The sequence below is a fragment of the Puma concolor genome, chromosome D4 (assembly GCF_028749965.1).
Source record: "Puma concolor isolate L17-30 chromosome D4, mPumCon1.1.hap2, whole genome shotgun sequence".
Lineage (NCBI taxonomy): Eukaryota > Metazoa > Chordata > Mammalia > Carnivora > Felidae > Puma > Puma concolor.
Window position 1 is genome coordinate 91798183 of NC_141679.1, and position 12291 is coordinate 91810473.

The following is a 12291-nucleotide window of genomic DNA, read 5'->3' on the forward strand; positions in this document are numbered from 1 at the left end:
TTGGGGCCACAGATGGGAGCCCGTGTCTTAGCTGCATGACTGTGAGCAGCCTCCCTGGGCCTCAGTTTCTCTACCTGCAAAGCAGGGCGATAGTCCCCCACCTCTCGGGGCTCAGGCAGGGGATGGGCCAGCACAGTGGGAACCTGAGACACGGGGTCTGTGTCCCCACCCGGGTGGGACGTACGGGCTCCGCCTCTCCCCTTCCGTCTCCCAGCCCTGTCCTCAGTCCCCCAGCCTCCAGGGTCCCCATCTGGCGGCGTGGATCCAGAGTGACCCAGGGCCCCTGTCAGACCGGGAGACTCAGCCTGGGGGCTCGGCGCAGCGGGGGGCGAGGCTCACCTCCTTCAGGAGCTTGACACACCTCCCTGCGGGACAGGGGAGCGTGAGGTGCCGTGGGACTGGCCTCCAGACCCCACCCTCGGGGTCCGCAGCCCAACCCCCGCCCTGAAGGCCTGGGGCTCACCGTGCCGGCCCACCAGGTACAGCCCTACATCAGCTGTCAACTCCCGGAACCCTCCAGAAGCCTGGTCCGTACTCGTCCTCGAGGCTCCGAGCTGTGGGGACACGAAGGGACTGGGCTGGGCCGTCCCCGGGACGCGGGAGCGAGGCCAGCCCCCACCGCGGGGTGCGCTTACTAAGGTATTTGAGCACGTGGAAATCCTGGCCCTGCCAGTGCAGGGACACCCTCCGAATGGCGTCCCGCTCGTAGTCCGTGTCTATCACGTGGGTCTCCCTGTGGCCTGGGGGGCGGGGGGAGGAGAGCCCGCGTGCACCGGGCTGGGCAGGGTCTGACTCCATCCTGTCCCCGCCCAGCACCAGACCCTCCAGCAATACCAGGCAGGGGGCCGGGGGGACCCAGGCCTTGAACGATGGCCCAGTTTGTGCTGAGAGAACGGGAGGGTCTGGGGCATGAGGAGGAGCGCAGGGAACAGCATGAGGAACAGCGCAGGAAACGGCAAGGCCGAGGAGAGCTGGCGTGCAGGGCCAGGGGGTGGTAACTGTGACAACCGGGCAGCGGTTCTTAACAGGAAAAACAAATCTCCCCAAAATATCTATTTCTGAGCCCACTATGTTTTCTGTCTCACAACTTCCTGAGCTGGAAGGGAGCAAAGGGCCCATGAGGGAAAGGCCAGCCTGCGTTCCTTCTGCCGGGCCCGTCACAGGGGTGCGGAGAGGGAACGCATCTTCACAAAGGGCTCCAGCAGCGGATCCATACCCAGGAGGGCCTGGGGCAGGCTGAGGGTGGTGGAGGGGAAGAGCCGGGGCCCCGCCAGCCTCTGCCTCCCCGGGTCTGTGACCCCCAGGGGCCCCAGCACTGTTTTCTCTCTTTTCAGTTAATGGGTTTTTTTCAAAACTCTACGCTTATCTTCAGGTCTAGGAGCAGATCGACGTGTGGCAGCTGTGGGAGCCCGGGGCGCAGGGCTGGGGAAGCGGGTCAGGGTCTGGTGTTTTGGACACAGCGGGGACCGGTCCACCAAAGGGACACCGTCCGGTTCCCGCAGCTACAGCCGGTGCAGCCTGGGGCTGGCCTCACGTGCCTGTTCCTGCCAGAGCTCCCGGGAGCCCCCTGGGGCCCCTCACCTGTCGTACGCAGGCTTCCCCGTCAGCTCATCTCCACTCAAGGTCAGGAACAAGGCCTCCAGCCTCTTTGGGGTCTTTAGCGCCAGGTTTTGGCTGGAGGCCACACCAGCTTCTTGCCAAAATCCTACAATCTAGACAGAGAAGCCGGAGCCCCGTCCAAGGGAGCAGAGCCCACACCACCTGGGCAGGGGCAGGGTCAGGGTCAGGGAGCAGGCCCACACCACCTGGGCAGGTCTGAAAGGTCAACAAGCCCTTGTGGCGAAGCGACGGTCACCACCCTCCTGACAAGCCCCTCCGGCCCATCAGACGGCGATGCCCTGTCCTTGGGGCCAGGACGCCAGGGGCAGCGGTGGCTGGAGCCCGAAAGACAGGAGGGGGCAGCCAGCAACCGTCCCCCGCAGGAAGGGCACAGCTGGGGGAGGGGACTTCTGCCTATGGACACCCGCCCGCCCAGAGCCCAGAACTTCCATCTGAAACTCAGAAACTGATCGTTTTGCAAGAGAAAAGAATTCGTGTCCCCAACATCTGTCATCTCTGTGCCTTCTGGTGTGCTCCTGACTCAGCAGCCAACACAGACTGGCGAAGAAGCATCTAGACGGGAACCAAAGGCCCCACGCTGGGAAAGCCTCTTCCGGGCGCCACGGGGTGTGGCGCCATGGAGGGTGGGGGCGACCCCACCGATCCGGGAGCAGGAGGTGACCACGCTGAGCCCCGGTCCCTGGAGACCCCGCAGGGCCAGCTGGCCTGCCCACAGGAAATGCTCAGAGAGGGCTCTGGGCCTGCCGGTCCCTGGGTCCTTGCTCTCACACCCCGTCTCCAGGAGAGTCTCGTGCCCTCAGCAACCTGGGTGGGCCCCGGGGCCCCTGGGGTGGCTGCTGTGGCATCGGCTGGGGGCTGGAGGGACGGAGGCGGGGCTGGCGGAGCGGACACACAGGCCCCTCCCTGCCCAACCTGTCCACGTAAGACAGAAGAGCCACCTTGTGTAGATTGAGGTCCTGCGTGGCCGTCTCCACCCGCACTAGGACAGTGCCCAGGATGACACTCAGCAGCCCCGCGTCCATTGCCGCTCACGGAGCCTCTGCTGCCCCAGCACCTGGGTTTATATCGGGAGGGTGTTGCGCAAACTCCCTTGGACACCACGCACCTGGAGCGCGGTCCAGGCCCGGTGACACCCACGGCCCCACGGTGGGCCCGCCTGGGGTCCCCGAGAGGAGGAGGCCCCCCACCCCCATGGGGCAGCTCGGGACCACAGCCCCAAGCCTGAGGGGCATGCCGGGCCAAGGCCCCACGGGCTCAGAACACCTTTCTCTTTCTGGCTCTTTCAGATCAGCCTTGGGACAGTGAGGAAACGTCCTGACCGCCGGGTACATCCGGCCGGCGCAGCACCGAGCCGATGGGGGCCCTGCCCTCCAGGTGGGGAAATGAATGAGGGGTCCCTCTCCCCGCGGAGGTCTCCAGGGAGGAGGCACAGACCCCCAGTGAGGGGGAGGACTCATGGGGGATTAAGGGGGGGCCGAGGCTCGGGGACCTCTGCAGACACCTTCCTATAGCCTGTGTCCTCTGCCACCGTGACAGGAACCAGGCCAGGCCCCGTGCCCGTCCCCCACCGGACTCACTCAGGCCTCGGTGCACAGCCAGGTAAGACCCGGAGCCCAGAAGGCTGGCCCGAGAGCGGCCCTGTCTTGCTGACGCTGACCAGGACACGAGCCAGGGTGGTGGGACCCAGCCCCACCTCCTCCCCATCTGGACCCCCCCAACTTCAGTTTATCCCAGTTGATGGTTTCATGAACAGCAGCCCCGGCCCCACCAGCTGTGTGACTCGGGGCAAGTTGCGCTGCCTCGGTTTCCCCACGTGTACTGGCCACAAAGCAGAGGGACAGTGCCACGTGGCCAGGAGGGGTCTGAGGCTGCATCCTGGTTCTTGACCGGTAGGAGGGATCCTTCCCAGCTTCGGGGCCAGAAAAGCCCACCCTGGGATGACCCCAGGCTTGGTCAGCCGAAGGGGAGGTCCCACCCACCAGGGGGACCGGCCACCTTGGACCCTGGACACTGCCCTCCCACAGAGGCTGTCAGTTTAGGGTCAGGCAGGTGTGGAAAGGTCAAGCTAGGATGGGGGGGCCCAGGGCTGGCCGGCACGCCTGAGAGGGGAGGGGGGTGGGGGGCATCGACACAGCAGGGGCGGCGGGGCCCCGAGGAGGCTGAGGACCGGCCGATCTGAGCCCCAGGCTGCTCCCGGCCCAGACTAACAGGAGAGGCCCCCCCAGGACGTGCTTGGCCAGGCAGGAGAGGGAGGACAGGAAGCGCGGGGGACACTGTCTGTGGATAAGCAGGAGCAGGGCTAGGACGGATGTCCCTCATCTGATGTGGCTGATGGCCTCCAGCTCCAGCCCGTGAGCCATGAAGCAGGACTGCCACTACCTTCCTGCCCCACCCCCGCCCCCACCCCTTTGAAGTGTGTTCACTGGATGCAGGTCCTAGCGGGGGGGACGGCAGCGGCCGGGGCCCCAGGGAGGCCTCTCCTGCCCCCTACGTCTCACGGAGGCTCAGCATGGAGCCCAGGCCCTGGAGCCCGACCCCGGGGCCCGAACCTCAGCCTGGCTCCTTGCCAGGTAAGTCACCGAGCTCTCTGTGCCTCAGTTTCCCAAACAAGGAGCGAAACAAGCTCACCGTGTGTCCAGGGATCCACTGTGGAGCATCTGGGCCGGGCCAGCGGCGAGGGCCCCGAGGGCACCAGCCATGACCATGACCCGTCTCCAGGCCTTACTGAGGTTTGTATGACACGCCCAAGGTCAAGGTCACCCCAGCGGCAGGAGGGCGCTGTGTCTCCAGGGGTGTGTGTGCACCGCGGAGCCCCGGCTACAGGCGCCGTGAACGCGCGGGGGCCAGGCCAATGGCGTTAGACGCCGACCGCCTACGGTGCAGCCCCTCACAGGTGCCAGATGGGCTGGAGCCTCCTGTCCCCTCAAGCCAGGAGGTGCCCAGTGGCCAGTGGCTCCTGCACGCCCGCCTCCCTGCCTCAGTTTCCCCAGGAGTCCTGGGTCAAGACGGGGCTCACTGCGCCCTCCCCAGGGGCCTCTGCAAAGAGGTGAGGACACGCTAGACTGCAGAATACGTTTATTGAGCAGAAGAGGGAGGCCCAGAGATGGCGAGGAGGCAGCCGGGGGTCTCTGAGCACCTGTCTCTTGGTCCGAGCCCCTGTTCTGCCACCTACCTGGGCGGGTCGCGTGGCCTCACTTCCCCCGGCTGTGAAATGGCTCAGTAATTATCCCCACGGGGTCGTTTCAGGGTGAAATGGAGAGACGACCCCCAGGTTTGCAGGCCCAAGGCACAGAGCAGGCGCCCGTGGCCAGCAGCGGCAGGCGTCACCCCGTGGTGGAGCGTTGCCGTGGGCTCAGCCCCCACCCCACCTGTGGCGCAGTGCAGCGGCCTCCGTTACCTTCTTGGCATCAAAATCGGGCTGCACCAGGACCTCGGCCCAAGCCACGGACACCCAGAGCAGCACCAGCACGCGGCCCAGGAGGATGCACTTGGCCGCCATGTCTGCCCTCAGGCTCGGTAGGAGCCCCAGGAGGACAGGCTTTATAGTCCGGCCCACCAGCTGGGCTCAGAAGGCACTTGGCTCTGGAAACCCCAGTCCCCTTTGTCCATTGTCTGGCACGATCACTCAAGAGCGCCCCCCCCCCGCCCCCGCCCCCGCCCCAGGGGTCATTTCCTGGAGGGCCCCAGAGAGGTGAGCTCTCCCCTCTTCTGACCCTGATGTGTGCCCCAGGCCTGCCAGGCAGTCGCCGAGGACGAAGCAGAGACATCATCCTGGCCTCCATCCACCTCCAGCCTGGCTGGGGCTCGGGACCCCCTTGGGGTTGCTCCAGCCAGAGGGTCCCACTCAAGGTCTGGGCCCCCAAAGTCCTCAGTCCCTCCTCCCCACACTGCAACGGAGTCGCCATCGGCCAGGCCTCGGGGCCTCACCTAGGAGCAGAGCCTGCCCGGGCCAGCTGTGACAGAGGGGACGTCGGAGGCCTGGGTGCCCCTCACTCTAGACCCCACCGCCCCCTACCCAGCCACCAACTGGGCCTCCAGCAGCCCGTCTGGAGGGTGGAGCTGAGCCGCCAGTCTGGGTGGATTATGGTATCACAACCACCTTATCAAGGGTTGCATAAGCCTATAGGCGTGAGCATCGCCAAGGAGGCACCATGGGCTGGTGGGGGCTCCCCAGTGACCTCTTGTGTGCACACACGCAGAGCACCCAGAGACACTACTTGCGATCACCCTGTGTCCTCGGGGGCACAGCGCCCCGACACCTCTGATCGGGGGCAGGGGTCCCAGGGAGGGCCGACACTACTGAGTGCTTCAGAGTGGAAGGGTCCCCCCGCTGGGGTGGGTGGAGGGTGGGAGGGGGGTGCTTCCGAGTGCGGCCAGGCCCCAGAGTCACTGGGCACAACACAGGAAAAGCCTTCCCATGAAAATATTTTCAAAACACACATCTGATAAAGGGCTTAAATCCTGAATGTATAAAGAACTCTCGAGACAGACGCAATGATAAGAAAAACAAACAATCCAAGTTAGAAAAAAAAAAAAAAAACAGGCAAAAGATTTGAAAAACCACTTCACCAAAGAAAACATCAGGAGGAAAGTCAGTACGTGAAAACACGCCCATCAGTCAGGGGACAGGAAGGGGGAGCCGCTCCGAGACGCGAGACGCGCTGCGCGGCCCTCAGGTGGCAGGGCCGCCTGCAAATACACCCTCCTGCGGCCGCTGGGCAGGAAAAGCCAGGCGCCACCCCGGAAAACGGTGTGGCAGATTCTCACAAAGGGAGACGGTCCCGTCCCAGGCAGTCGCGGACCTCGGCACTGACGCAAGAGAAATGAACCCGCGAACCCGCACGCGGATGTTCGGAGGGCTCTATTCACAACCACTGAAAAGCGGAGACAAGCAAATGTCTTCAGTGGGTAAGTGGACGGGTGGGGTCCCTCTGTGCCGGGAGCGAATGAAAAGCCCAAACCATCCGCTCGGGTAAAGAGCTTAGACAAATCCCAGATGCGTTTGCTGAGTGAGAGAAGCCTCTCCGGAAAGGCCACGGACCTGCCAGAATAGGTGCGTCCCTGGGGACAGAAGCTGCTCTGGTGGCAAGAACAGGGGTGGTGGGGCGGCAGAGGGACACACGGACACTTTTGGAGCCCGGACCCTGGTGGCCATGTGCCTGCATCTGTCAAAACCCGCAGATCTGTCCCCAGAAAGTGAGTCCTACCGTACGTAAATCATACCTTGTTTAAAACACACACGCACAAGCTCCAAGATCTTCCTCAAAAACACACCCCTTGGGTTGGGGGACAGGAAGGCCAAAGGAGTGCCAAGTCCCCAAGTCCCCACGCCCCAAGTGCAGAGCTCCAAGTCCCCACGTCCCCAAGTCCCCAGGCCCCAAAGTCCCCACACCCCAAGTCCCCAAGCACAAGTCCCCATGCCCAAGTCCCCAAGCCCCCAAGTCCCCAAGCCCCCAAGTCCCCAGGCTCCAAGTCCCCAAGCCCCCAAGTCAGCAAGCCCCCAAGTCCCCGGGCCCCAAGTCCCCACGTCCCCAAGACCCAGGCCCCAAGTCCCCAGGCCCCAAGTCCCCCCACCCCAAGTCCCCAGGCCCCAACTGCAGAGCTCCAAGTCCCCAGGCCCCCAAGTCCCCAGGCCCCCAAGTCCCCACACCCCAAGTCCCCAGGCCCCAACTCCAGAGCTCCAAGTCCCCAGGCCCCCAAGTCCCCATACCCCAAGTCCCCAGGCCCCAAGTCCCCACACCCCAAGTCCCCAGGCCCCCAAGTCCCCACACCCCAAGTCCCCAGGCCCCCAAGTCCCCACACCCCAAGTCCCCAGGCCCCACCTCCAGAGCTCCAAGTCCCCAGGCCCCAAAGTCCCCACACCCCAAGTCCCCAGCACAAGTCCCCATGCCCCAAGTCCCCAAGCCCCCAAGTCCCCAGGCTCCAAGTCCCCAAGCCCCCAAGTCAGCAAGCCCCCAAGTCCCCAGGCCCCAAGTCCCCAGGTCCCCAAGTCCCCAGGCCCCAAGACCCCAGGCCCCAAGTCCCCACACCCCAAGTCCCCAGGCCCCAACTGCAGAGCTCCAAGTCCCCAGGCCCCAAGTCCCCAGGCCCCCAAGTCCCCACACCCCAAGTCCCCAAGCCCCAACTCCAGAGCTCCAAGTCCCCAGGCCCCCAAGTCCCCATACCCCAAGTCCCCAGGCCCCAAGTCCCCACACCCCAAGTCCCCAGGCCCCCAAGTCCCCACACCCCAAGTCCCCAGGCCCCAACTCCAGAGCTCCAAGTCCCCAGGCCCCCAAGTCCCCACACCCCAAGTCCCCATGCCCCAAGTCCCCATGCCCCCAAGTCCCCAGGCCTCAAATCCCCACACCCCAAGTCCCCAGGCCTCAAGTCCCCAGGCCCCAAGTCCCCAAGCCCCCAAGTCCACAAGCCCCCAAGTCCCCAGGTCCCAAGTCCACAGGTCCCCAAGTCCCCAGGCCCCCAAGTCCCCACACCCCAAGTCCCCAGGCCCCAACTCTAGAGCTCCAAGTCCCCAGGCCCCCAAGTCCCCATACCCCAAGTCCCCAGGCCCCAAGTCCCCACACCCCAAGTCCCCAGGCCCCCAAGTCCCCACACCCCAAGTCCCCAGGCCCCAACTCCAGAGCTCCAAGTCCCCAGGCCCCCAAGTCCCCACACCCCAAGTCCCCATGCCCCAAGTCCCCATGCCCCCAAGTCCCCAGGCCTCAAATCCCCACACCCCAAGTCCCCAGGCCTCAAGTCCCCAGGCCCCAAGTCCCCAGGCCCCAAGTCCCCAAGCCCCCAAGTCCCCAAGCCCCCAAGTCCCCAAGCCCCCAAGTCCCCAGGCCCCAAGTTCTAGGCCAAAGGCCAGAGCTCCAAGAAAAGGGTGGGGGCAGGACAGACGTGACCTCCAGCCACAGGACTGCTATGTCAGGGTGGTGCTTCGGTCCTTCCTCCAGCCAGCGAGGACCGAGGGACAGACCCCCCTGAGGAGCCTCAGCGGTGTGAGGCAGCGCCCCAACCCACAGAAGACACACCTGCCACCGGCGTGCCCCTGACCGGGGTCTTGAGTGCCATTCGGCCACCTGCCGGCCCCCCTGCTCCTCGCCCCCCGGGACGTGCTCTCCACACCGTGGCCGGAGCGAACCCTGAGGGGCACAGATCTGGCGCATCCCTGCTTACGACCCTCCCGAGTCGTCCGTCGGGGCACCTGGGATGAAACCCAGCCTCCGGCGGCATCGGCCCCCTGGCCCTGCGGCCCTTCCAGCACCCGGGGGAGCCTGCTGCTCCCGGGGCGGCTTCCGGCCTCTGTCTCCTCCAAGCAGCCCTCCTCACAGCCCAGCGTGCACCCCACCCCTGGTCTGTTTCCTCTGGGCTTTGAGCTTAATATTTTCCTCCGTGTTTATTTACTCTCCTCCTGCTGCACGTGCTATAAACTCGGTGACAATGGGAGCTCTTGGTGGCCCGTTGGCTTCTGAGGCCCCACAGGGGGTTCTCTGTTCACAGCTGCGGAAGAACGAGGGAGGAAAGTCACGTCGGCCAGCGGGGGGCGCTACACACCGTGGCCTCCGGAGACACCGCAGCACTCGCGGCCGGGGCACAGGCTGTGTGGGTGGCTTCAGCCTGCCTTGTCCGTGGCCGCAGCAGGCCCTCGAGGCCGCAGCCTCGTCCCCCGAGCCCCCCAGAGTGCACGCAGGGGGCAGCTGCCGGGCCTCCCCCGTCCTGCCCGCCCAGCGCCCTGGAGGGCAGTGCTCCACAGCCACACACAGCAGGCTCTGTGCGTGGGGAGATGGGGGGGGGGTGCTCCCCGCTGGCTGGACCCTGAGCTGAGGAGGGGCTCGGGCGGGGCGTCCGGCCCGTCGGGAGCGTGGTAGTCCTGGGACTGGAAACCCGTTTCAAACCGCAGGCGGGCTCGGCGGCAGTGAACGACAAACAGAGCGGGGGACGGCGCCCAGAACAGGGAGGACCAAGGACCGACCGGCCGCGTCGCTGATGAGCCTCGAGCGCGTCGTGCAGAGACACAGAGACCCGAGCCACCCCGTTCTGTGGACACACAGAAAGGCCATCGGTGGCTGCCGGGGCTGGGGGTCCCGAGTGACTGGTCAACGGGTCTGGGTCTCCCCCAGCTGGGGCTGCCCGGCCCCCGCGCACGCTTATGGCTGAGCTGTGGGGTCGCGAAGTAAACCCCACACTGTCAGAAGTGACACATGCTGCCGGAGGCCATCCTGGCTTTCACAGACGACACAGGTTATGACACAGACAGAGCCATAGACTTAATTCCGGGAAAAAGAAAATGTACACGTGGAGCCTGCCTCTTGCCCCACCCCTACTCCAGCCGGGCACAGACAGCCCACCGGGGGCGGGCATGCACAGACAAGGCCCAAGGCACTGAACGGTGGCCTCCCTGGAGGCAGGGGTGCATCCGGCTATGGCTTCTGCAGCCCCCTCTCCCCTCACCTGCAGAGACACCCTGGCCCCAGGGCTGGGGCAGGGTGGGGGGCTCTTTCTTGACGATGGGTGGGCACTGAGCAGGTGGCATCGCCCTCTCAGTCCCCCGGGGGAGACCAGGGGCACAGAGGAGCGGGGCCCCAGCCCCAGTGCTGCGGGGGTGGGTGCCATCCAGGAAGGGCCAGTCTGCCCTCCAGGGCTGCCCCAGACAAGCTGAGCCCCTATGCCCTGCCCACTCTGCCAGGGCTGGTCCAGCTCCAGATGTGAAAAGATGCAGGGAAGGCGAGCTCTCCGAAACGCGGACCACACCCTGGCCTTTCCTCCGTGTGCCTCCTGGGGCCAAGTCAGACAGAGATGCCCTGCGGGCTGAGGAGGAGGCCCCACTGTGGGTCAAGGAAGGCTCTGGCCATGAAGAGGCCACCTCCTCCCCTCTCAAAGGGAAGCAGGGACTTCCAGCAGCTCCTGGTGAGAGGTAGGGAGGGGTGAGGGCGGGGGGAGCCCCTCCCCTGCAGGCTGTGTGGAGGGGTGGGCCCTGGGCCCCGCCCAACTGCAGCACAACCACCCAGGAGGCAGGAACCGGGGCTCCCCCGAGCACCCTTCACCTGCTCCTGCCCTTGTGCCAAGTTCGAGCCAGCAGCCACTGAGGACAGAATTGGTGGGCGAGGGGCCGTCTGGCTTCCCTGCCTCGGCCCCTCCCAGCGTCATGCTGTGAAGGCCAAGGGGACAGGTGTGGGGGTTGCCACCTTGCCCAGCAGCGCCTTTGCCCCCACCCTGGGGTCTGAGCCTTGCAGGGAGGAGCCCTGGGACTCAGGGGTTGGTTGGAGCCGGCACCCCCAGCGTGGCTCAGACCCAACACTTCCCTTGGAGGTTCTTGTTCTGTCCATCTCCGCTCACCAGAGCTGTCCCAGACCCCACGGGCTTGGTTCTCCAGCTTCCTGACGATCCAGGAGCCCCAGGATCCTTCCAGTCACTTCTCACTGGTTTCGGTGGCCCAGGGCTGCTGACTGTCTCCCCCAGGCCCAACCATCAGGTTCGTGGCACTGCTCTCTGCCCCCAGACCTCTGCCCTCGGGGGAGAAGCAGTCTCCAGGTCTCCGTGCCTCCACCCTGCTGACCACAGAGGGAGCCCGAACTGTGCTGACGATGTCAAGGGCCCCCTGGCCCCCTGCCTAGTCAGACTCCACCCCAGGGAGCCCCTGCAGGAGCTGGGAGGGCGGAGGCCAGATCCTCCCTATGGTCACTGGGGGCCTCACCTACACAGTTCACCTCGACCTTCTAGAACCGGTCCTCCCCTCCACCCTTTGACCTGGGTGGGTCAGCTCTGCTGCTCCCAGCTCTAGGTTCCTGCACGGGCTCTCAGGGTCCCCTGCACCCCACCCACGTGCGCATAGTTTCTGTGTAAACACACGACCCACTTTCTCCTAATCTGTGGGTGCCCTCTGTGTCCCTCCAGGAAATGGGTCGGGGCTGGGCATCTCTGCCTGGGGCTTCAGGAGGGGCCCCTGCCCCCACCCTCACCTGGAATCCAAACCAGGCAGCTGCCTCCAATGCTCCTGTCCCTCAGGTACCTTCAGCACCCCGGTCACAGGCTGCAGGCCACCGTGACCCTGCCCCAGCTTCAGTGTGCAGGGCAGTCAGGACGTGGGCTCTGCGGGCCTGGGTCGTCCCAGCCCCCACTGTTCAGCAGCCAGGCCCCCGTGCCTCCTCCTCTTGCCAAACCTGGGTGACGTGTCATGCACCTGATGGCAGGCCCGAGAGTTCGCACCCATGAGAGCACCTGTGGGGCCAGGTGGCGACCTCAACCACCAGGTTGCCTCAAGTCAGCCTCTGGCCCACTGGCAGCTGCCCCACCCGGGGTCTGGAGATCCTCCCATGTGCCGGGCCTCCGGTTTTGCTGGGGCAGCCACACTAAGCATGGGAATGAGAAGAGAAGGAGGAAGAGGAGAGAAAGAGGGAGGGAAGAGGGGAGGGGGGAGCGGAGAAGGGCGGAGGAGGAGGGGAGGGGTGGGAGGACAGGAGGGAGAGAAGGAGGGAAGGGGAGGAGGGAGCAGGAGAGGGGAAGGAAGAGGGGAGGGGGAGAGAAATGGGGAAAAGGAGAGGACGAGGGGAGAGGGGGGAGGAGAGGGATGTGAGGAGGGGAGGAAGCAGAGGGGAGGAGGAAGGGGATGGTGTCCTCCAGGCCAGAAGAGGGCACAGCCAGGCAGGAGAGGGGCTGACCCCACCTCGTTAGTGAGAGGCCACTGTGGGGTAC

At 65.5% G+C, this 12291-nt stretch overlaps 1 protein-coding gene and 2 long non-coding RNA genes across 3 annotated transcripts in view; 1 reads left to right on the forward strand and 2 right to left on the reverse strand.

Moving 5' to 3' along the window:
- Nucleotides 1–12291, reverse strand: part of LOC147575127 (uncharacterized) — a 194269-nt gene that overhangs the window by 175263 nt on the left and 6715 nt on the right. The gene's annotated exons all lie outside the window — the stretch shown is intronic.
- LOC147575130 (epididymal-specific lipocalin-8-like) lies at nucleotides 227–2642 on the reverse strand. Its single transcript, XM_086684722.1, is given in 8 exon segments — nucleotides 227–365; nucleotides 464–512; nucleotides 514–554; nucleotides 636–740; nucleotide 822; nucleotides 1027–1096; nucleotides 1582–1712; nucleotides 2559–2642. Coding segments are annotated over 8 exon segments (546 nt in total). The 3' UTR covers nucleotides 227–300.
- LOC147575131 (uncharacterized) lies at nucleotides 6286–11991 on the forward strand. Its single transcript, XR_015243170.1, has 3 exons — nucleotides 6286–6528; nucleotides 9500–11071; nucleotides 11494–11991. It is a non-coding gene; the product is annotated as an uncharacterized LOC147575131 (long non-coding RNA).